Below are 23,753 nucleotides of genomic sequence, written 5' to 3'. Positions count from 1 at the left end.
GCTTCCTGGCTCTTTCTCCCTACACCCACTCCACCTGACACAGCCCCTAACCACAGTCCATCTGCCAAACTGCAACCCAGCACCAGTGTTCAGACATCTCAATGTAGCTGCATAGGTGTGTGTGTGTGTGTGTGTGTGTGTGTGGATGGATGGGTGGGTGGGTGGTTTGGGGCACATGCACCTGTTGTGTGTGCATCAGTGGGGGGGGATGCAGTTTAGCTCGTTAAAGGACTTGTCCAAAAGCTAGCGAAGTTTGCATTCTTTTTTGTGAGGCTGTTGACAACTCAATACTTATTATTACATTTTGCTAGAACTTTCCTTACCATACATATCTCTTAATGATATTTTCCAACTCTGAGAATATTATGGTCTTACAAATTACATCCATAATTCAGAACAACCTTGTCCTCCTCAAACCAGGTGCATGATTATGCACAGGGTGTTTAAAAAAAAGTGTTACATATTACTACAGGAGGTAGTATTGGTGAAAACTAGCTATATGTCGGGAAACCAATACCTGCTGAGATACGGGCCATTTTATTTGTGCTGAGTAATGTAAAGTATCTGGTGTTGCAGGGAGGATTCAGAAGAGACAGCACAATAAATTACCACAATATGCACATGTAAGCAGATGCAGATCCTCAAGCAGTCTGGAGGTGAGTCATGAGGATCACTTTAGTATCAATGTATGTGCTGGAAATGTTGGTGACAAAAGGCTGTGTACTCTACTAAAAAGATTAACAGGTGCAAAGTTTCACTGATATATGTGTGATGAATTACCACCACTACTGGAGAATATTACCCTTGCAGAAAGCTGACTGTGATTTGTGCACAATGGGGCACCATCCCGTTCTCAACAGATTGTGTGACAACACTCACCACAACGTTTCATGGGTGAGAAGGTCTTGTAGCATGGTCTTCCTATTCACCAGAACTGAATCTTGCATATCAGTTATGGGGATATTTAATTATACTGGTGTATGCTCAACCCAGTGACAATTTGCAGATGGTACAGGGGTGTGTGACCACTGCATGTGACACAATTCCAATGGAGCCAGGCGTGTCACTGCAAAGATCTGAAGGAAGTGTCAGGATGTGCAATAATCACATGCAGCACTGCCTAAGTGTCTACTACTGTGTAACAGACAGATGGGAATGAGAGAACAGAGTGGCCCAAATCACACCAGGTATTGGTATCTGGCAATATCATCAAAGGAACTTTACTTCCAGTTTTGACCAACATTGCCTCCTGTAGGAACAGGACACACTTTTTTTTTTAATGCTCTGTATATCTCTCTTCACTCAATTGTTTCACATTAAATTTCATAAAATGACTGTGAATGCTGAAGGAGAAAGATCTTCTCCTGTGAGGTGTAAAAACTGTCACTTGTGGTTGTTTCACCCATTCAGATGGGGCTGCTTCGATTGTTTTCTGTCAAATCATCAGCTGCTTGCTTCTATGTGCATTCATCTGGACAAGGGCTGTTCCCTTGCACTTGATATTCTCCATGGACATGGGACTGATGTGTGCTAGAACACTGATTTGAGTTCTTGTTGGACTTCACCTCACCAGACAGAACTGAACAGAACAGAACTGAATACACAATCACATGTGCTTCAAAGGGCCAGATAAAAAGGAGTCACATTCTGGAGGAGCTGGGGTTCAAACTACTGTTTAGCGCCCAGTTTTGTTTTCCATGATTTTCCTGAATCAATTAAAACAAATGCCAGGTTGGTCCTTTTGAAAAGGCCAAGGACAATTTTCTTCCTTAGCATTATCCACACCAAGCTCGTTCTCTATCCCTAATGAACTCAACAAGATGTGAAACATCAATCTTTGTTCCTTTTCTTTCTAAACAGATAATATTGAAAACTTCACTTAGCAAAAATTGCATTGTACATTAACTTCAGAGACCATTACATTTCATGATTAACTATAACACCCCATTCAAACTTGTTGTGTATTCCAAGTTTCATCGGATGGTTTCTGCAACTTACTAATTTACTTTTGAGAGCATGGCACAGTGGCTACATTGTTGTGCATCGGCAGAGCTGCATGTATGTGCAGGCTGTCCACACTGCAACATATGGGGCCATGTTGTTGTTGTTGTGGTCTTCAGTCCTGAGACTGGTTTGATGCAGCTCTCCATGCTACTCTATCCTGTGCAAGCTTCTTCATCTCCCAGTACCTACTGCAACCTACATCCTTCTGAATCTGCTTAGTGTATTCATCTCTTGGTCTCCCTCTACGATTTTTACCCTCCACGCTGCCCTCCAATGCTAAATTTGTGATCCCTTGATGCCTCAAAACATGTCCTACCAACCGATCCCTTCTTCTAGTCAAGTTGTGCCACAAACTTCTCTTCTCCCCAATCCTATTCAATACCTCCTCATTAGTTACGTGATCTACCCACCTTATCTTCAGCATTCTTCTGTAGCACCACATTTCGAAAGCTTCTATTCTCTTCTTGTCCAAACTGGTTATCGTCCATGTTTCACTTCCATACATGGCTACACTCCATACAAATACTTTCAGAAACGACTTCCTGACACTTAAATCTATACTCGATGTTAACAAATTTCTCTTCTTCAGAAACGATTTCCTTGCCATTGCCAGTCTACATTTTATATCCTCTCTACTTCGACCATCTTCAGTTATTTTACTCCCTAAATAGCAAAACTCCTTTACTACTTTAAGTGTCTCATTTCCTAATCTAATCCCCTCAGCATCACCCGATTTAATTTGACTACATTCCATTATCCTCGTTTTGCTTTTGTTGATGTTCATCTTATATCCTCCTTTCAGGACACTGTCCATTCCGTTCAACTGCTCTTCCAAGTCCTTTGCTGTCTCTGACAGAATTACAATGTCATCGGCGAACCTCAAAGTTTTTACTTCTTCTCCATGAATTTTAATACCTACTCCGAATTTTTCTTTTGTTTCCTTTACTGCTTGCTCAATATACAGATTGAATAACATCGGGGAGAGGCTACAACCCTGTCTCACTCCTTTCCCAACCACTGCTTCCCTTTCATGCCCCTTGACTCTTATAACTGCCATCTGGTTTCTGTACAAATTGTAAATAGCCTTTCGCTCCCTGTATTTTACCCCTGCCATTCAACAAAAATTTTAAATATAACAAAATAAAGTGCCTGTGATTCAATACCACACAAAGGATGATCCCTATTGTTAATGGGACCAGGCAGAAAGGTTTTTTCTAGGTTAAAGCCAAAGTCCAGAAAGACAACAATCAAGAAAAATAGAATAAAAGAAGCTTCATGTACAGTAAATAGGGATAACCTAAGGGTAGTATCAATTTACTTCATTAAAATATCAAGGGAATAAAAAATTAAGTAGATGAACTGTTAGTGTGTTTAGGTGATCTCAAAAACAGGAATGAGACTGATATGCTTTGTCTGTCTGATCATCATTTAACTGTGGGGATGGAAAGTGTCAGTATAAATGAGTGTAATATAGAATCTTACACTTACAGATCTAACATGGATAAAGGACAAGTTGCCATTTACACAAAAAGGGTATAATACAAGACTGTAGAAATATGCAAATTTTGTGTCAATCAGTACTTTGAAGTTTGTGCATGTGAACTACAGCTAGATAATGTTGTGTTGATATTAGCAACAGTGTACAGGTCCCCATTAGGAGAGTGGGAGCTATGATTTCAATGTACACTTTCTAAATAATCCTGATAGGAACAACTAGCTAGAAGTGCTATTAATGACATGTAACTTAGAATCAGTGATCAATTTTCCTACACATATAGCTCAAGACAGTAGCACTCTAATAGATAATTATTTGGACAGCAAGAAGATGTAAAATTAACACATGCTTTCCCTGTGATAAATGGATTATCAGCCCATAATTCACAACTGATTAACTTACAAGACCTTGCAGGGTGTACAGTTCAGAAACAATTAAGTAAAAGTGTAAGGTTGCTCAACCCAGTATCTATAGAGCACGTCAGACAAAGTATACAAAATTTAATTGGGAAGATGTATATAATGAGCCAAATGGTAATGGTAAATGCAACATATTTCTTGATAAATTTATATCCATTTTTTAACATTTTTTCCCAAAAAAATTACTAAATTTAACACCAAACAGTTTTCAAAGGTATCTTGGATTACTACAGGTATTTAAGTGTCTTCAGAAAGAAAAAGAAACTGCACGAGGCAGCAAGAATTATTAATGACTCTGAAGTAATTTTACATTATAAAAATTACTATAACATACTGAGAAAAGTTGTCAGAAAATCAAAAAACATGTGTAAGAGATGAAATTAATAACTTGCGCAATAAAATTAAATCAATATGGAATGTTGTTAGAAGGGAGACAGGGAAAGTAACCACTGGGGTAGGTAGTATTACTATTAAAGAGCATGAGACCATCTTAACCAACAGTACACAAGTAGCTAATGTATTTAACAACCATTTCTTAAGCGTAGGTGAGAAAATTGGTCAGAATAGTTCAAAAGAAAAAGCCAAGCAGTACATGGAACAGTCAGTTTTGAGAAATCTTAGTCAGATTAAGTTTCACCTAACAACCTCTTGTTGTATACATGGAAGAATCCTGGAGATACTAGATACTAGAAGGTATCAGATAGATTATATAATGGTAAGACAGAGATTTAGGAACCAGGTTTTAAATTGTAAGACATTTCCAGGGGGCAAATGTGGACTCTGACCAGAATCTATTGGTTATGAACTGTAGATTAAAACTGAAGAAACTGCAAAAAGGTGGGAATTTAAGGAGATGGGACCTGGATACACTGAAAGAGCCAGAGGTTGTACAGAGTTTCAGGGAGAGCATAAGGGAACAATTGACAGGAATGTGGGAAAGAAGTACAGTAGAAGAAGAATGGGTAGCTCTGAGGGATGAAGTAGTGAAGGCAGCAGAGGATCAAGTAGGTAAAAAGACGAGGGCTAGTAGAAATCCTTGGGTAACAGAAGAAATATTGAATTTAATTGATGAAAGGAAAAAATATAAAAATGCAGTAAATGAAGCACACAAAAGGGAGATCGATAGGAAGTGCAAAATGGCTACGCAGGGATGGCTAGAGAACAAATATAAGGATGTAGAGGCTTATTTCACTAGGGGTAGGATAGATACTGCCTGCAGGAAAATTAAAGAGACCTTTGGAGAAAAGAGAACCACTTGTATGAATATCAAGAGCTCAGATGGAAACCCAGTTCTAAGCAAAGAAGGGAAAGCAGAAAGGTGGAAGGAGTATAAAGAGGGTCTACAGTATTTACTTGAATCTAAGCCACACCTTAAAAATGAGACTCGAAATCAAGGGAAAAAAAATGTTCCCGAATCTAAGCCGCACTTGAAATTTGAGACTCGAAATTTAAGGGGAGAAAAAAGCTTTAGACCGCTCCTCCAAATAGAAACACAGTTGGTCCATTGTAACATGAGACACAATTGAGGTCGAATGGACAGTAGTTTGGTTCGAGTCGTAAGCTTAACAGTTAAGTTTTACTAAGTAGCCATTGCTATGTGTCAGGCGCTCCATCCGTATCTATACGGGTACCCTTCCTTTTTCACGTGCTTCGTCTGGTTTGAATCAAGTGTAATGAGTGTTTACGACCTGTCGCCGCTCACGGCATGGCTTGCTTTTGTGCGCGCTGCAGCCGCTTACAATAAAAAAAAGAGAGGAATTGTCTCATAAGCGAAACAGAAGCAAGAGACTGCTTTTTTTTTTTTACTTACACTGCTGCTTTCTTTGATAATGATCAACAAGAACCAAATAATAGACTGCGTATGATAGAATTTATTCCAAACGAGAGTTTAGCAAAAATTTTTCTCCGTTTGAAAATTTTTGCAGACGCCTCTTTAGTACATCACATTCTGCACAGAAATTAGTCATCTTAGATCTGTGCTTCATTTCTGACTGTATCACTATTCAGCATAAGACTAACGCGAATATAAACATGACATTATATGTATATTCTTCTGTGTTTGCTGTTGTCTCACTCTAGTTTCGTAGTTTATTAGGCACACAGGAGTTAAATGAGGTAGCAGCAATCACGAAAGAATACATGGCATAATGTTTACATTCTTCTACCTTTTCTTTTAATTTATTTACTGATGCATAGGTTTTTGTGCCAGTATTTATCTTTGTGCCTGCAAAGCATGCCTGTGTAGTGCTACATATATTAGACACCAGAAGTTAGTTGTGGCGGCACCTACCAACATTTTTCAGAACTTCTGCTTACTTTGCACTCTATTCTAAGCCGCACGCGGTTTTTTGGATTACAAAAACCGGGAAAAAAGTGCGGTTTGGATTCGAGTAAATACGGTATACAAAGGTGATGTTTTTGAGGACAATATTATGGAAATGGAAGAGGATGTAGATGAAGACTGCGTGAAGAGTTTGACAGAGCACTGAAAGACCTGAGTTGAAACAAGGCCCCGGGAGTAGACAACATTCCATTAGAACTACTGACGGCCTTGGGAGAGCCAGTCCTGACAAAACTCTACCATCTGGTGAGCAAGATGTATGAGACAGGCAAAATACCCTCAGACTTCAAGAAGAATATAATAATCCCACTCCCAAAGAAAGCAGGTGTTGACAGATGTGAAAATTACCGAACTATCAGTTTAATAAGTCACAGCTGCAAAATACTAACACGAATTCTTTACAGACGAATGGAAAAACTGGTAGAAGCCGACCTCGGGGAAGATCAGTTTGGATTCCGTAGAAATATTGGAACACGTGGGCAATACTGACCTTATGACTTATCTTAGAAGAAAGATTAAGGAAAGGCAAACCTACGTTTCTAGCATTTGTAGACTTAGAGAAAGCTTTTGACAATGTTGACTGCAATACTCTCTTTCAAATTCTGAAGGAGACAGGGGTAACATACAGGGAACGAAAGGCTATTTACAATTTGTACAGAAACCAGATGGTAGTTATAAGAGTCGAGGGGCATGAAAGGGAAGCAGTGGTTGGAAAGGGATTGAGACAGGGTTGTTGCCTCTCCCTGATGTTATTCAACCTGTATATTGAGCAAGCAGTAAAGGAAACAAAAGAAAAATTCGGAGTAGGTATTAAAGTCCATGGAGAAGAAATAAAAACATTGAGGTTCGCCGATGACATTGTAATTCTGTCAGAGACAGCAAAGGACTTGGAAGAACAGTTGAACGGAATGGACCGCGTCTTGAAAGGAGGATATAAGATGAACATCAACAAAAGCAAAACAAGGATAATGGAATGTAGTCGAATTAAATCGGGTGATGCTGAGGGAATTAGATTAGGAAATGAGGCACTTAAGGTAGTAAAGGAGTTTTGCTATTTGGGGAGCAAAATAACTGATGATGGTCAAAGTAGAGAAGATATAAAATGTAGACTGGCAATGGCAAGGAAAGCGTTCTGAAGAAGAGAAATTTGTTAACATCGAGTATAGATTTAAGTGTCAGGAAGTCGTTTCTGAAAGTATTTGTATGGAGTGTAGCCATGTATGGAAGTGAAACATGGACGATAAATAGTTTGGACAAGAAGAGAATAGAAGCTTTCGAAATGTGGTGCTACAGGAGAATGCTGAAGATTACACGGGTAGATCACATAACTAATGAGGAAGTATTGAATAGAATTGGGGAGAAGAGGAGTTTGTGGCACAACTTGACAAAAAGAAGGGACCTGTTAGTAGGACATGTTCTGAGGCATCAAGGGATCACAAATTTAGCATTGGAGGGCAGCGTGGAGGGTAAAAATCGTAGAGGGATACCAAGAGATGAATACACTAAGCAGATTCAGAAGGATGTAGGTTGCAGTAAGTACTGGGAGATGAAGAAGCTTGCACAGGATAGGGTAGCATGGAGAGCTGCATCAAACCAGTCTCAGGACTGAAGACCACAACGAACGAACAACCTCTTGTGAAATAAGGAAAATCATTAAATCTTTGAAAAATAAATTTTCTGTTGGAGTAGATGATGTGTCTAACAAGATATTAAAATAATGTTGAGCTGTTACAACTGATGTTCTGAGTCACATATGTAATGCATTACTAACTAGAAGTATATTCCCAGACAGGTTAAAATATGCCATTGTCAAGTCTCTCTGCAAAAAAGGGGACACCACGGATGTCAATAAATACTCACCAGTATCCTTCTTTACAGCATTTTCAAAAATCATCGAGAAAGTGACATACTCAAGAGTGGTTAGCCATCTCAACAGTAATGGGATACTAACCAACTACTACTAACTAATTACAGTTCAGATTTCAAAAATGCTGTTCCTCTGAGAGCAATATACAATTTTGCTGCCCACATAATAGAGAGTTTCAACAGTAAAATCTCACCAATAGGAATTTTCTGTGACTTATCCGAAGCATTTGATTGTGTGAACCATGGCATTATTTTACAGAAACTACAATTCTATGGTTTAAACGGAACAGTATATGAGTGGTTTAAGTCATATCTATAGAACAGGGAAAAATTTATCTTTATATGGTTTAAGTGATTTAAGGAAGTTTGTGACTTCTAACTGGTGTGAAATTACATTAGGTGTTCCTCAGCATTCAATCATGGGTTGCCTTCTTTTCTTGATATATGTGAATGACCTCCCTTTCTATCTGAAACAAGAAGCTAAACTGACACTGTTTGCTGATGATACGAACATCATTATCAATCCAGTAAAAGAAACTCCAATACAAAATGATAAAAAATGTATTTGTAAAAGTTATTAACTGGTTTTCTGTGAATGGGCTTACTCTGAGCTTCGAAAAAACATAGTACATACAATTTTCTACTGCAAGGAGTACAGTTCCTTCAACAAATATAGCCAGGGTACAGCATACTAAATTTTTGGGCGTACATATTGATGAGAATCTTAGCTGGAAAATTCATATTTTGGATCTCCTAAAGTGACTAGGTTCAGCAACTTTTGCAAACAGAATAATTTCCAATTTTGAGGCTACAGAAATTAGTAAGCTAACATACTTTGCATACTTTCACTCTCCGATGTCATACGGAATAATATTTTGGGGTTGCTCAACAATTAGGCAAAAAGTATTCACTGTTCAAAAGAAAGTGTTAAGAATAATGTGTGAGGCTCAAAGTCACACGTCTTGTAACAGTGATATTCATGATTATAATACCAGAAGAAAGGAAGACTTACACTATCCTCTAGTTATCCTAACTTTGGCACAGAAAGGGGTAAAATATGCCGCTGTAAGATTTTTCGATAAATTACCAGATGAAATAAAATGTCTGAAAGACAGCAGTAATAGTTTCAAAAATAAACTGAAATCATATATCTCCTTGACAACTCCTTCTATACCACACATAAATTCTTGAATAGGAATAAATAAATCTATAGGTATAATATATGCATTTTTTTGCTGTTTAAGGGAATGGGATGGGTAACAAAAATTGTAAGCTTTTTTTTTAAAAAAAAACTTGACTCGTGTGCATTTGTTATGCACTTGACACATTTCACATCACAATAATTACTGTGAGATTGATCAATGGAACACATAACTAACTAACTAACTAACTAACTAACTAACTGTGGTGGTGTGCACTTTCATAGAAGATGAAAACATAATTATTTCAATTGGGCTCATCTGAACAAATTTTTCAGTGGGCACCTTATATGAATTAAGTCAGTACTCTACTCTCAAACCCCGGGATTTCTCAAGTCAAATTCCCAGTGGCGCCTAGTCAAATTCATGGCAATTCAGTTGGCAAAATCACCAAGACTTTTAAGAGATTGGTTAGCATAATTTGTGCAGTTTTAAATTGGACTTCTTGGAAAGTTGGTCTCTTACAAATATCACTTCATCCTAACCAGGATTCGTCATCACATGGGGTTCCTTTAGCTTTGCAAGCCAGGAAAAACCATTTTCACATAATTACATTCACTAACAAGAACACAGTAAACAGTACTGTATTTGAATTTATAGAAGTAAAATTTGCTTGGTTGTTGCATTCCTTTCATTATCTTTCATTTACCTAACTAGCATGTATGCTAGTTGCAACATCGTCTAGTTGTAACCACTATCAAGTCCAAATCTGAAACATTACAACACTTACAAGGAGAGGTCCCCAGTGGTGGGATAGACTTTTTTGAAACCATCTACACAGTGATGTAGGTTAAGGTCTCAGGTATCATCTCCTGCAACCATTCTTACTGGTTGGCATTTGTTTATGAGTAATTGACAAAAAAACAATATTGGAATTTTGCACGATGCTCTACAGCTTTGAAAAGGAAATGCTATACAGACCAGTTGCTTAGTGTATAGGTTGACACATAGTCCTGAATTTTGTCAGGTTCTTTGAATTTTTTATTTATATGCCTTTATTGAAATGAATTTGATCTGAGTTTTATTTAATTAATTGGCTTAAATATATTTTTTTATTTCTATTCCTTTATCACATCATTTTAATCATCATATTAACTTTTCCACTTGCCCTCATTTTTCTTCATATCATTCTTCTTCCTCTTGGAATCTTTGTGCATGTGAATTACTTATTTTTATTTATCCATCATAATATTTAAACATTTTGAAATGTCTACCTATCAGCTCAAAAATATAAGATGAAATTATTTATTATACTGACTGTACAATGGTGTCAAAAACATATTTTTCATTACAAGATATAAATTTCTTTCGACAGTAACTGTCATACAAACATTTAAAACATAAATTCTTATAGCACAATGGACAAAATAATGCAGATGAAGATTTAAATTACAGAAACAATGAAGTAAATGAGGAATAGAAATAATGAATTCAATAACAGGAATGAAAATACAGGATGATAAAAAGGGAATAAAGTATATCCAAGTTGATACACAAAAATAATTAAGATTACACACAAATATTCCAAGTGGAAAAAGACTGATAGAAAGAAAAATAAGAGCAAATGGAAAAGTTATTATGATGGTTAAAATGACACAATAAAGTAATAGAAATAAAAAAAATTATATTTAAACCAATTAATTGAATATAAATAATGATCAAAGTCCTTTTGATAAAGATCTACAAACAATAAAATTCAAAGCACCTGACAACAACCTACAGCCTTTTTGTATGTAAGGACTGTACATTAACCATTACACTATTCTGTATAGTTCCCTTTTGTAAAGCTGTAGAGCATCACACAAAATTCCAAATTTTTTTTTCTGTCAATTACTTGTAAGAGAGGGTGCACCAAGGAGAATGGTTGCACGGTGTTATATCTGAGACCTTAACCTATATCACAGTATAGATGGTTTCAAAAAGTCAGTTCCATCAGAGGGGACCTCTCCCTGTTAGCACTGAAAGTATGTTTATTATGAACACCAACATACAGCCATAGCAGAATTGGACTGGTGGATGGACAGTGCAGCTATTTATAAGAACCTCTCAGAACTGATAAATACTAAATGACAAATTTGAACTGGTGTCCTGCAGCAAACCAGCCAGTGACGCTAACTGCTGTGCAATGCTATGGTGAAATTAGGGCATTATTGTCGCCTGCCATTTCCCTTGCTTAATCTCACTCTGAATTTTCTTATAGCCTCTGTAACAGTTTTTACTCCTGAAAGGAGAGGACCTTCCTTCTTCAGCATTCACAGTCATCCTGTTAAATTTAATGTAAGATACCAACTGAATGAAGAGAGACATAAGGGGTGTTTAAAAAATGTGGTTGTGCATTCTGTTCTGCTAGTTGTGGTGAAGTCTAACAAAAACTCAGATCTACATCCTAGAAAACATCAAAACATTTGACTAGTCCCATGACCATGGAGAACAGCAAGTGGAAGGGAAAGCGCTTGTCCACAACGGTGAACATGGATGAAACGGGCTGAGGATTAATAGTTATCAATTTAAGCAGCCTTAACTGAACATGTGAAACAACCGCAAATTTTCCGAAACACAATGATGTTGATTTTTATCACTAGTGTTATGCCCTTTGTGACTTTTAACATTTTTTGGTTAATTATAAATATCAGTAATTCCTTGATGTAGTAGTAAACAGTAAACTCTGATGAAATCTTCTCAGGTTATCAACCAACAGTATTGTCTTGAGCATCAAGTCGACATCTTGCTCAGCTAATAATCTGAGCAGATTTGTTCAGCAAGATGTACTGAAAAAGCCTACTGTCTCACTCAGCAAGTATGATCTACCTTTGTTTGGTTCTTCTCAGGGGACATTATGGTGAATGTTCCAGATTCCAATGTTCCCAAATCTCCACCAATCCATTCCAGTTCTAGTACACAGTCTTCAAGTTGGTAGTTTGTCTCCTTCAACATGCATCTGGCATCTCCAGTTTTCACCCAAGATGATCTAAAATAACATCATAAATTTAAAAAATTTAAGTACAAGATATAGCTTAGCAACAATTAATAGACTGAAGTTATGGTTCTTCTCTTTAGCACATATAACATCCACATGTAAGATCCTCTGTGTTTCTCAGAATTTTTGTGTTTCCCCTCCCCTATTTTTCCCAGCATCTTCTTCCTCCACCATCCACTATTCTTGTTGTTTCTCCCACCTTCCTCACCATCATATTCATCGACTTTTCTTTTAAAGAATGTAATAGTTATGAGCTGTTTCTTGGTTCTTTTCATGTTGCATGAATGAGCTGCTTGTTTCTAGTGGAGTGGTATTCTGAGGGTGATTCTACACTTAAAAACTAAATATTCACTGCACAAAAATGTACAACACTGAAAACAGACAATGACTGGGGAGTCCCTCAATTTAAGAATAAACTGCAAGTGTAACAATACAGCTGCTGATGCAAAACCTTGAGAAAAACTGAAACTAAGTAAAATAATCAAAGAAATTTATGTTACCACCATAAGCTAAGCTGCTATAAGTGAATAATACTTTACTGACAGCTAATTTTGATAGGAAACACTTTAAAATAAAAACATCTTAGTAGGATAGATTAAAACATGAAACATCAGATCCAAGTTAAGTTGTCCAAATCAAGAAAATTTACATCAAAGCCTGTAGTGCTGCCACTTGTTTTCCACATAACATAGTAATGAAGATCTGTCATAATTGTACAATGTATATCAGTAGGTCTAACATTTGCATACTGGTCATAAATAAAGCATTATTCTTTAAAAAAAAGTATATGGTGAAAAAATTAATTTCTATAAACACACTGCTAGGAAAAAATAAAGTTGTACACCCTTTGAGAGCTTTACAATTCACTCAAGATTTATTGTTGCAACAATACATATGGATTAAATGAAATAATTACATTTAAGATCCATAGCAAATGCCTTTCTGGGGTACCAGACACCATGCTGAAACACTCATATTAGTATGTGGTGTAGCCTCCATGGGCAGCAACGCAGGTGTCAACTCTGGCATCCAGTTGATTGTACAATTGGTGAACACATCCTGGGATATGTTATGCCATGCCTGGTCGACCTGTTTATGTAGTTGTAACAGTTGTTGGTTGATGAGTCGCGCTGATCACTACTCGTCCCATCATATTACAGACATGCCCCGTTGGAGACAAGTCTGGAGATTGTGCTGGCTAGAAAAGTTGTTGCATGTCTGCAGAGCATGTTGAGTTTCAAGGTCAGTGTGTGGGCAAGCACTATCCTGTGGGAACAACACATGACCCTCCTGTTGCAAGAGTGGCAAAAGCATGGGTCAAACAACATTTTGCACGTATTGAGTGCTGGTTAGCATCCCCTCCAGAAACACCAAAGGTAAATTAAAGTTGTAACTTACTGCACCTCAGATCATAAAACTTGGACTGGGGCAAATGCATGTCTTGGGAAAATGGACTCTAAATGACGTGGTCATCAGGTCTACGTCATACGCGAAAATGACAATGACTTGCATACAGGTAGGATCTGTTTTCATATCTGAAGACCATAGTGCACCATTCCATCTTCCAAGTGATCATCTGACAGCACCAGTCAAGCCGCCCATGTCGATGCTGTGGCATTAGTGGAAGACAGACTAGAGGTGTGCATGCCCACAATCCCACTGCTGATAACCGATTCGCAACAGTTCATGTTGACACATCTGAGCTCAATGTGCTGTCATAGCTGTAAGCTCTGCCACTGCTGCTCTTACAATACTACGATCCTGGTAAGTGTCAGAGCTACATGGACATCCAGAACCTTGTCCATGGGTGGAAAATGTAACACGGCTACTGATACCAACATCATTGCAAAACTAACATAGCACATCCAACTTGTGTGGCAATTCTCCAAAAGGACCATCCCAGCACTCAGAAGGCCACAATTTGAGCCATTTCAGACTTGCTCAGTTGCTTCACATGTTTCCACAACATTGAATCTTCTGAACATAAGCATTCCCTATTAAATGGTAGACACAAATGGTGCTCTGATAACTATTCCATTATGCTATCTGTTGATGAACAACATTTAAACCATTATCAGTACATCTATTATCATCCTGGTTGTTTATGCCATCATTGGATCAAAATTGATGTTGTATTACCAGATGTACTAATTTTTCCCCAGCAATTTATATTAGAGATGTGGATAACATTTAACACAAAAAAGTTTTTAAATAAAACACCTTTATTCACTGACAGCATAAAAATGAAAGAGAAACTAAACATGCAGGAAATAACAGTGGTTCAATGGTCCATTTTCACTGAAAGCCTAGGTTTCCTAAATATGATGTGCACCCACTCTTATTTACTGATCTTTTTACAAGATGGTGATTTTTACATCTGGCATTTCATGGGGAGCCAATATGTTTCTTAATTTATGGCAAATTTTGAACTTGATGTCCTGCAATATATGTTAATGACAACTCAATCACTCAAAAATGGCATAAAAGGCTGTAACCTAGATCATAATTAAATAAACAGCAATACAGTCAAATGGTGGTGTGTTCATTTAAAAACTGTTGTGTGACTGTTGCTTAGTAACATCAAAGATTGTCATACAACTGCTTTGAAGTGTTAGTAAGTGCAATGAAAGTGTAAACAATAAATATCATTGGAAAATAGCAACTAGTCTTCAAATGGAACATAGGATTTTACTGGCACTTTTTATTTGTTCCCTGATAGCCATAGAAAATTCCTAGCCATGATTACGAAGAAGAAACAAAATCTCTAAATGTTAATAAATTATGAGACAGATTTACTGGCCAAGACTTACCTTCAGGCAATATCTAAATGTTAAAACATTATGAAAAATCCAGGATGGAATGTAACAATATACTGAAAAGGATAGTTGCTACTCACCATGTAATGGACATGCGAAATCACGGATAGGCACAAGAAGAGACAGTCAGAAAATGAGCTTTCGGCCAACAATGCCTTCATCACACACACACACACACACACACACACACACACACACACACACGTAACTCTCACACACATGACCACAGTCTCTGGAGCATGATGGGAGACACAACTGGGTGGTGGGAGTAAGAAGGCGGCTGGGTTGGGGAGGGGTAGGGATAGCAGGTTAGGGGTGGGGGGTGGTAAAGCATTGCTTGTGGGAGCATAAAGGGACAAGGCGGAGAAAGGGTATGACAAGGTAGGAGTGGGGGATGGTAAAGTGTTGCTTGTATGAGCAAACAGGGACAAGGCAAAGGGAGGGTAGGACAGCTAGGTGCAGTCAGGAGGTCAGATGGGGGGCAGGGGAGGGTTAGCAGAAAAATAGAGAGGTAAAAAGACTGTGGGTGCATTGCTGGAATGGAGGACTGTGTGGTGCTGGAATGGGAACAGAGAAGGGGCTAGAGAGTAAGGACAAAGACTAACAAAGGTTGAGGCCAGGAGGGTTACAGGAATGTAGGATATATTGCAGGGAGAGTTCCCACACCTGCTCAGTTCAGAAAAGTTGGTTTAGTGGGAAAGATCCAGATGGCACAGGCTGTGAATCAGTCACTGAAGTGAAGAATGTTGGGTTGAACGGCATACTCAGCAACGGGATTGGTCCAGCTATTTCTTGGCCACAGTTTGTCTGTGGCCATTCATGCTGACAGAAAGCTTGTTTGTCACGCCCACATAGAATGCAGCACACTGGTTGCAGCTTAGCTTGTATATCACATGATTGGTTTCACAGGCCTTTGATGGTATAGGTGATGCTTGTGACTAGACTGGAGTAGGTGGTGGTGGGAGGGATGTATTATACAGGTCTTGCATCTACATCTTTAACAGGGATATGAGCCATGAGGCAAGGGTTTGGGAGCCGGAGTTGTGTAGGGGTGAACAAGAACATTGTGTATGTTCGTTGGACAGCAGAATCCCACCGTGGGAGGGGTGGGAGGGATAGTGGGTGGGACATTCCTCATTTCAGAGCACAATGAGAGCTAGTCCAAACCCTGATGGAGAATACGATTCAGTTGCTCCAGTTCTGGATGGTGCGATGTCATGAGAGGAATGCTCCTCTGTGGCTGGACGGCAGGAATGGGAGGTGGTGGGTAACTGGAGAGATAAGGCACAGGAGATCTGGTAATTACGGTCTTTGAAGGCCTCAGTGAGACCCTCATGTATTTTGTGAGAGACCACTTGTCATTACAGATGTAATGGCCATGGGTGACCACGCTGTATGAAAGGTACTTCTTGATATGGAAAGGGTGACAGCTGTCAAAGTAGAAGTACTGCTGGTGGTTGGTAGATCTGATGTAGATGGAGGAACCGACATAGCCATCTTTGAGGTGGAGGTCAACATCAAGTAAGGTGGCTTGTTGGGTTGAGTAGGACCAGATGAAGCGAATGGGGGAGAAGGTGTTGAGGTTCTGGAGGAATGTGGACAGCACCCTCTATCCAGAGCATGATGATGCCATCAATAAATCCGAACCAGGTGAGGGCTTTGGGATTCTGGGTCTTTAGGAAGGATTCCTCTAGGTGGCCCATGAATAGGTTGGCATACGATGGTGCTATGCGAGTGCCCACAGTCCTAGACCAGATTTGTTTGTAAGTAATATGTTGAAAGGAAAAGTAATTGAAGGTGAGGATATGCTTGGTCATAGCAATTAGGAATAAGGTTGTAGATCTGGAATCCATCTGGCCTTGGGAAATCTAGTGTTCAATAGCATTAAGATTAGGAGGAAGGTTGTAGGTTTGGAATCCATTGGGTATTGGGAAAGATAGTGTTCAATAGAATTACGGTCATGGGCATTAGGGATGTTATTGTAAAGGGAGGCGGCATCAATATTGATGAGCAGGAACAGGAACTGTGGAGAGTTGGAGGAGGAAATGGTTGGTATCTTTTATATAGAAGAGGAAGATGCAGATAATAGGCTGAAAGTGTTGGTTTACAAGAGCAGAGACTCACTCAGTGGGGGCACAGTTTCCAGCCACAATGGGGAGTCCTGGGTGGTTGGGTTTATGGACTTCAGGAAGCATGTAGAAGGTAGGAGTGTGGGGAATGGTAGGGGTGAGAAGAGAGATAGAACTTTGGGAGAGGTTATGGGATGGGCGTAGGGATTAGAGGACAGACTCGATATCCTGCTGCATTTATGGGATGGGGTCACTGTGGCAGCATTTGTAGGTGGATGAATCTGACAACTGGTGGAGTCCTTCCACAGTTCAAAACAACAGTGGTGGAGCCTTTGTTAGCAGGTAGGATTATAAGGTTAGGATCAGTTTTTAGGTGATGGATTGTGGCTTTTTCCATACATGTAAGGTTATTTTGCATGCTGAGGGTTTTCAGGAACGATGTTGACTCAAGGTTCATGGTTAAAAAACTCTAGAAATTTAGACGGGGGTTATGTGGGGGCTGTGGGTGTGGATCACAGCTGGATGGAGGAGTGGACTCAGTCAGGCAGGGTTCAACATTGGTCTTAGATTGAGTCTAATTGGTAGGGTTGGTGGTGAAAAAGTGTTTCCACTGTAGAGACTGAGAAAAGGAGAGAAGATCTTTAACAAGTCCTGCATGATTGAATTTGGGAATGGGGCAAAAGGAGAGGCCTCTCTCTCCTTTTCCTCTTACCCTCCCCCACCCTCCAACCAATCTCCCAGACTGTACCTAGCTGCCCTACTCTCTCTCTCTCTCTCTCTCTCTCTCTCTCTCTCTCTCTCTCTCTCTCTCATCCCTATATGCTCCCACAAGCAGCATTTTACTGTCCCCTCCCCTACCCTGCGATCCCTCCCCTGCCCTGCCCCAGTCTCATCCTTACCCACCACCCAGCTGCATCTCCCATCATACACTGTTGCTCGCAGTGTGGCCTCTGCAGCCAGAGACTGTGGTCATATATAGTGGGTGCGTGTGGGTGTCTTCTGTCTCCGATGAGGGCCTTGTTTGTCAAAAGTTCATATCTTGACAGTCTTTCTGTTGTGCCTATTGGCGACTTAGAATCTCTACTATATGGTGAGTAGCAACTATCCTTTTCATAATATTGTTAGTAAATTATGAGACAGATTTACTGCCTCATATTTACCTTTAGACAGTGAAATATGTAGTACTGCTAATAGTTAGATACACATAAAATTAAAAATTCCTAACTAATAGTTCCGGGGAGGAAAAAGGGATAGATTGGGGGAGGTTAAAATGAAGGACAGGTCACTGAACTCCCAGGGTTATAGAGGGTGATGGTGGACATGTTACTGAATTTGTGAAATCTGTTGCCTTCTGCAAGAGATTATGGCAGTCACAAACAAACACAGTAGACTGGAGCTAGCATTGCTTGCAGTGCTGTAATTGCTACCAATAAACTAACTGGAAAAATATTAGTCATCCCCTTACCAGAGCACACTGGTCACTTTGAAGCACTTTAGAACCAATACTAGCTGGCCATGAGACCCTCCACCTCCAGCATACATCATGGTAGCAAAGTGTTACGTATGTGCCAATCAGTTTTATGGAATCAGTACAGTAAGATGGGTCAATGTGGAGGTACAACACAATGGCAGAAGGAGCTATTGTGAGTAGATGTGCCAATGACCACACCATAATGAAGCTGCCTAATTTGCTGGTGTAGCAATGCCAACTGTCCAATGTGGTTATAAGGAATACTGTGCCATTAACTTCAATGGAACATGATGTAAAAACAGTGGTCTTAAGAAGATCCTAAGTGACAGGACTGAAGATGAGTGCTGTGCCTTGCCAATCATAATTGGTTTCAAACACAAAAGAAACTGCTGCTGTCAATCGATGTAGATCATTCTCATTCTGAGTGTACACTGCATATGGAAGTCCACGCAATGGGCATCTGGAGTTGGGTACCTTGCAAAATCCCATTTCTCAAAGCAGCACATAAAGCTTCCTGTCTTCACTGAGCCAAACAAACACAGAAACTGGGCTGCAGCTGTCTGGAGGCGTGTAGTGTGGTCTGATGAGTTACAATTGTGCCTCTTTTCAAATGAATGTGATGACTGCACCAGTATCCCAAAGAGGGATTTTACCAGTAGTGTACAAGGAGGGTACAGTTCAAGCCATAGGTGATTTTGTAATATTTTGAGGAGTTTTCATATCATAAATTGGGTCCCACTATTTCACACTCCCATGAGCATGAACCACGGTATTTATTTCAACATTCTAGGTGATCCAAAGTTGCCCTTTATTCTATATCTTCACGAAGAGTAGGCTCCAGACACACTCATCTTCCAGGTTGACAACAGCCTTATTCATTAGCCTGCAATATGTGCTCCTGGTTTTATGAACTCTTGGGCAACATGTAGTGCCCTGAATGGCCTGCTAAATCATCTAATCTTAATCCCACTCAAAATGTCTGGCACTATTTTGAAGAGTGGGTGAAACATAGCAATCAACATCCACACAATTTGGTGGCTCAAAGGGATCCAAATCATGTACGAGTGACTTCAGCTGTATATGGCATGCCTGAGGATACTTGCGGACTCTCTTCTTCACCAAATTGAAGCCATTATCAAGACTAGAGGCACTGTTACATGGTTCCAACATGATGTAGTCAGGGCAAAGGGGAGGGGGAAAACATTCTTGTACAGTGTGCTTGTGATGTTCACAGGACTGGGGCAAGTCTGCTTTGAGAGCTTTGAGGTAAGCATTAGAAAACAACACATATGAAGATTTTTATAACAAGAACATATGACATATGATCTCACAAAACATCATGAGCAGTCATTATAATTGAACAAGTTTATAAAAATAGTACATTTTTCAGCAAAGTAAACCAGATCAAAGATGACAACCAAAAGAGGGATGACTCCACTACCCACAGGAAACACAGAAATAGAAAATTCAACACAATACTGTACTGTGTAGGATAATATTGAATCATTTAACAGAGTCACAGGTACTCTAGCTTCCAAAATAGCAGCAACAGAAGCAGCACATGTCCAAATATCACAGGAAGAAGCAAAACAGCAGAAACATATACTTCCCAGGGTTTAATCTCTTACATCAAGTGTTGAAGTGGAACTACTTGAGGCTGAATTAGTACTGAATGCACTCTCATCTAAGGATAATATTAGTGTGGCCTGAAGTTTACATGTTTGTGGATTCAGGGCACTAAGAACTAGAAGTACAGGTTCAACACCCCTATAAACACTATCAGCTATCACCATAACTACAGCTACTCCAGAAAACTGCATAAAAGATTATAGTGTAACCAAATCTTAAATAATGTTCCCATTGCAATTACAATACACATCAAGTGTGAATGATAGCAAAACATCCAACAAATCCAGAGATTTGCCATATTTAGTCAAGAGTGTAACAGATAACCCTAGCAAAAATGTGCTTTACATACTCAGAAAAATTAAGTAAACCCTTTGTGAGAAAGGTAACATTGTTTCTATGAAAACCTGTTGAGTAAATTTAGAAAACTGATATTCAAGAAAGACTTAACAATAATTCTACCATATGTCTCACATAAGGAAGATAAGAATAAGATAAAAATCATCAGGGCACATATGAAGTCATATGGATAGTAATTAGTTCCTTGCTTCATAAGTGAATGAAATGTAACTGTCAGTCTCCGATATTGGTACAATGTACTCATGACCAAGCACTATACAGTAGGTTGCAGATTGTAAATACGAGGTCTGTTCAAAAAATTCCGGAACTTTGTCCACAAAACTTTTCTGCATTTACCTTTTACTTTTAGTGCATAGCCTTCTCCACAATTGAGACAATGTTCCCAATGCAGTTTCTACTTCCGTAAGTGTTGGTATGCCTCTTGCTGGATCGCACGAAGTGCCATCTGTGAATTTTCTTTTATCTTGTTGTATTGCTGCAAATCTTCGTCCTCTCAATGGGGTTTTCAACTTTGGAAATAAAAAAAAGTCCGCAGGGGGCAGGTCTGGAGAGAACACAGGATGAGGCAGGACAATGATTTCGTTTTTTGTGCAATAGTCATACACTAACAGGGATGATTGTGTAAGTGTGTAATTGTGATACAAGAACCATGAATTGTCTCACCACATTTCAGGCCATTTCCTTCTCGCAGAAGTCGTAACCTGTCTCGACAGTGCATCGATTAACAGTTTGTCCCTGTGGCACGAATTCAGGATGGACTAATCCTTCAAAGTCAAAGAAAACTATCAGCATGGCTTTGGCATTTGACCTGACCTGATAAGCTTTTTTTGGTCTTGGAGAACCTTTCCCGACCCATTGTGAAGATGGTCACGACATCATAAGCATAGGCCCATGTGTCATCACCAGTTATGATTCTCTTAAGGAACATTTTGTTCTCATCTGCATGATCCATAAGCTCTTCACAGATTGTGAGGCAAAGGTCTTTTTGGTCTGGGCTCATGAACCATGGGATGAATTTGGCGGCAACACAATGCGTTCCAAGATGCTGTGTCAACATTTCATGAAATGATCTAACTGAAATATTACACTCTTCTGCAATCTCTCAGTCAGTCAGTCAGTCTTCTATTAGTATGCACAATTTAATTGACATTTCTGACATGAGTATCATCGATAAACGTCGAAAGGCATCCTGAATGAGGGTCATTTTTAACTTCCATTCGGCCATTTTTAAACCATGTGAACCATTTGTAACACCAATTATGGCTTAAGCACTCACCACCATAGGATTCCTGCTTCATTTTATGTGTGTCTGTAAAGATTTTCTTGAGTTTCACGAAAAAGTTAATGCTGACTTATTGCTCCTCTAACTCAGCCATCTTGAAATTCACAGACTATACAACACAACATTCTACTCAATACAGCAATGTACAATTACTAATAGGCATACAACAATGAAACTTCAGGCAGTTATACATTAAACATAGGCATGTGAACGGATGACAACCGCATTTTGCTCCAACACACTATTGGCACTAAATTATGAATGTTCCAGAATTTTTTGAATGGACCTCATAAGTATATGTAATTAACCTCACTTCACTTGATACATTATATTTGTATTAATGACCTTGCAGACCGTATGAATAGTAACCTCAAACTTGTTGCAAAGGATGCAGTTATCTATAATGAAGTACTGTGTGAAAGAAGCTGCACAAATATTGAGTCACATCTTGGTAAGATTTCAAAGTGGTGCAAAGCCTGGCAAATTGCTTTAAATGTTCAGAAGCGTAAAATAGTGCAATTCACAAAATGTAAAAAAAAAAAGTAATATCCCGTGACAATAATATCAATGAGTCACTGTTGTATTCGGCCAACTTGTACAAATACTTGGATGTAACACTTTACAGGGAAATGAAATGGAATTATCACATAGTACCGGTAGGCTCAGTTGGGGGTATATCAGGTGATAGGCATCAGTTTGCTGGTAGGGTACTGGGCAAGTGCAATCAGCCTACAAAGGAAATTGCTTACAAATCACTTGTGTGACTCATTCTAGAATATCACTCAATTATGTGGGGCCCTCACTAAATAGGACTAACAGGTGATATTGAACATACACAGAAAAGGGCAGCATGAATAGTCACAGGTTCGAAGATACACAAAAATTATCCAGAGAAAGCCTACTAACAAAGTTTCAAGAACTGGCTTTAAATGATTGACTCTCTGAATACACTACACATTGCTTACATAGGGATCATGAGGACAATATCAGAATAATTATAGCATGCACAGAGGGCTTTCAATCATTCATGAACAGAACAAGAAGAAACCCTAATGACTGGTAAACTGGGACATATCCCCTGCTATGAATTTCACAGAAGTTTACACGGGGGGAGAGAGAGAGAGAGAGAGAGAGAGAGAGAGAGAGAGAGAGAGAGAGAGAGAGAGAAAGAGAGAAAGAGAGAAAGAGAGATCTTGCCTACTTGACTCTCTTGATATAGTTATTGTACCCTTCTTTTCTTTTCCTTGCCTGATGATGTGTCACTACAAGGTTAGCACATTAAACTGATTTGACAATGTTAGTGGTAGAGTTTCATCTAATGTCCCTCCTGTTCTCTCAACCCTCCCCCCTCCCTCCCTCCCTGTGGGAACTGTTTTGAAATCTTTTCATATTGTGTAACTGGCGGGATGTGGGTACCTGTCTGGTATTAACCTAGTTGCATGTGGGAAACCACATCCAGGTTGTTTGGCACACAAAATGTTGTAATTAATCAAGTGGGCAGACACTATCCTGGGCCGCTATGCCTCCCTGAATCCAAAAAGGAATCCAAAAAATGACATGTTTACGCATTTGGCTACCAGGGCAAATCTGCACATTTTGAAGAATACTCTCTGCAATATATAAAGATAGACTTACACTACGTTGAGTGACACACTATAGCTGAAAATATTGCAGAACAACTATAAATCACTGTGGTTGTGTGATCTAATCTAGAAAATGGGATTAATTTTGACACTTTGAAAAAACTGAATGCTTTAGTAACAGAAATGTTATGTGAAGTTTCGCATAATACCAATCTGAAATGTCGTAGTTGCAGTGTACTATTCAG

The 23,753-nt window shown here is 39.1% G+C and overlaps 1 protein-coding gene across 1 annotated transcript in view; it reads right to left on the bottom strand.

Annotated features, from left to right (window-relative positions):
- The window catches only part of LOC126416695 (tectonin beta-propeller repeat-containing protein), a 206,377-nt gene that overhangs the window by 76,787 nt on the left and 105,837 nt on the right, over nucleotides 1-23,753 (bottom strand). The window contains exon 11 of the mRNA XM_050084501.1: nucleotides 12,133-12,292. Within this exon, the coding sequence (XP_049940458.1) occupies nucleotides 12,133-12,292 (160 nt within the window). The remainder of the gene's footprint in view (nucleotides 1-12,132; nucleotides 12,293-23,753) is intronic.

Source organism: Schistocerca serialis, chromosome 1, assembly GCF_023864345.2.
Source record: "Schistocerca serialis cubense isolate TAMUIC-IGC-003099 chromosome 1, iqSchSeri2.2, whole genome shotgun sequence".
NCBI lineage: Eukaryota > Metazoa > Arthropoda > Insecta > Orthoptera > Acrididae > Schistocerca > Schistocerca serialis.
The sequence above is the reverse complement of the archived record's forward strand: the minus strand, read 5'-3'. Positions and strand labels throughout refer to the sequence as shown.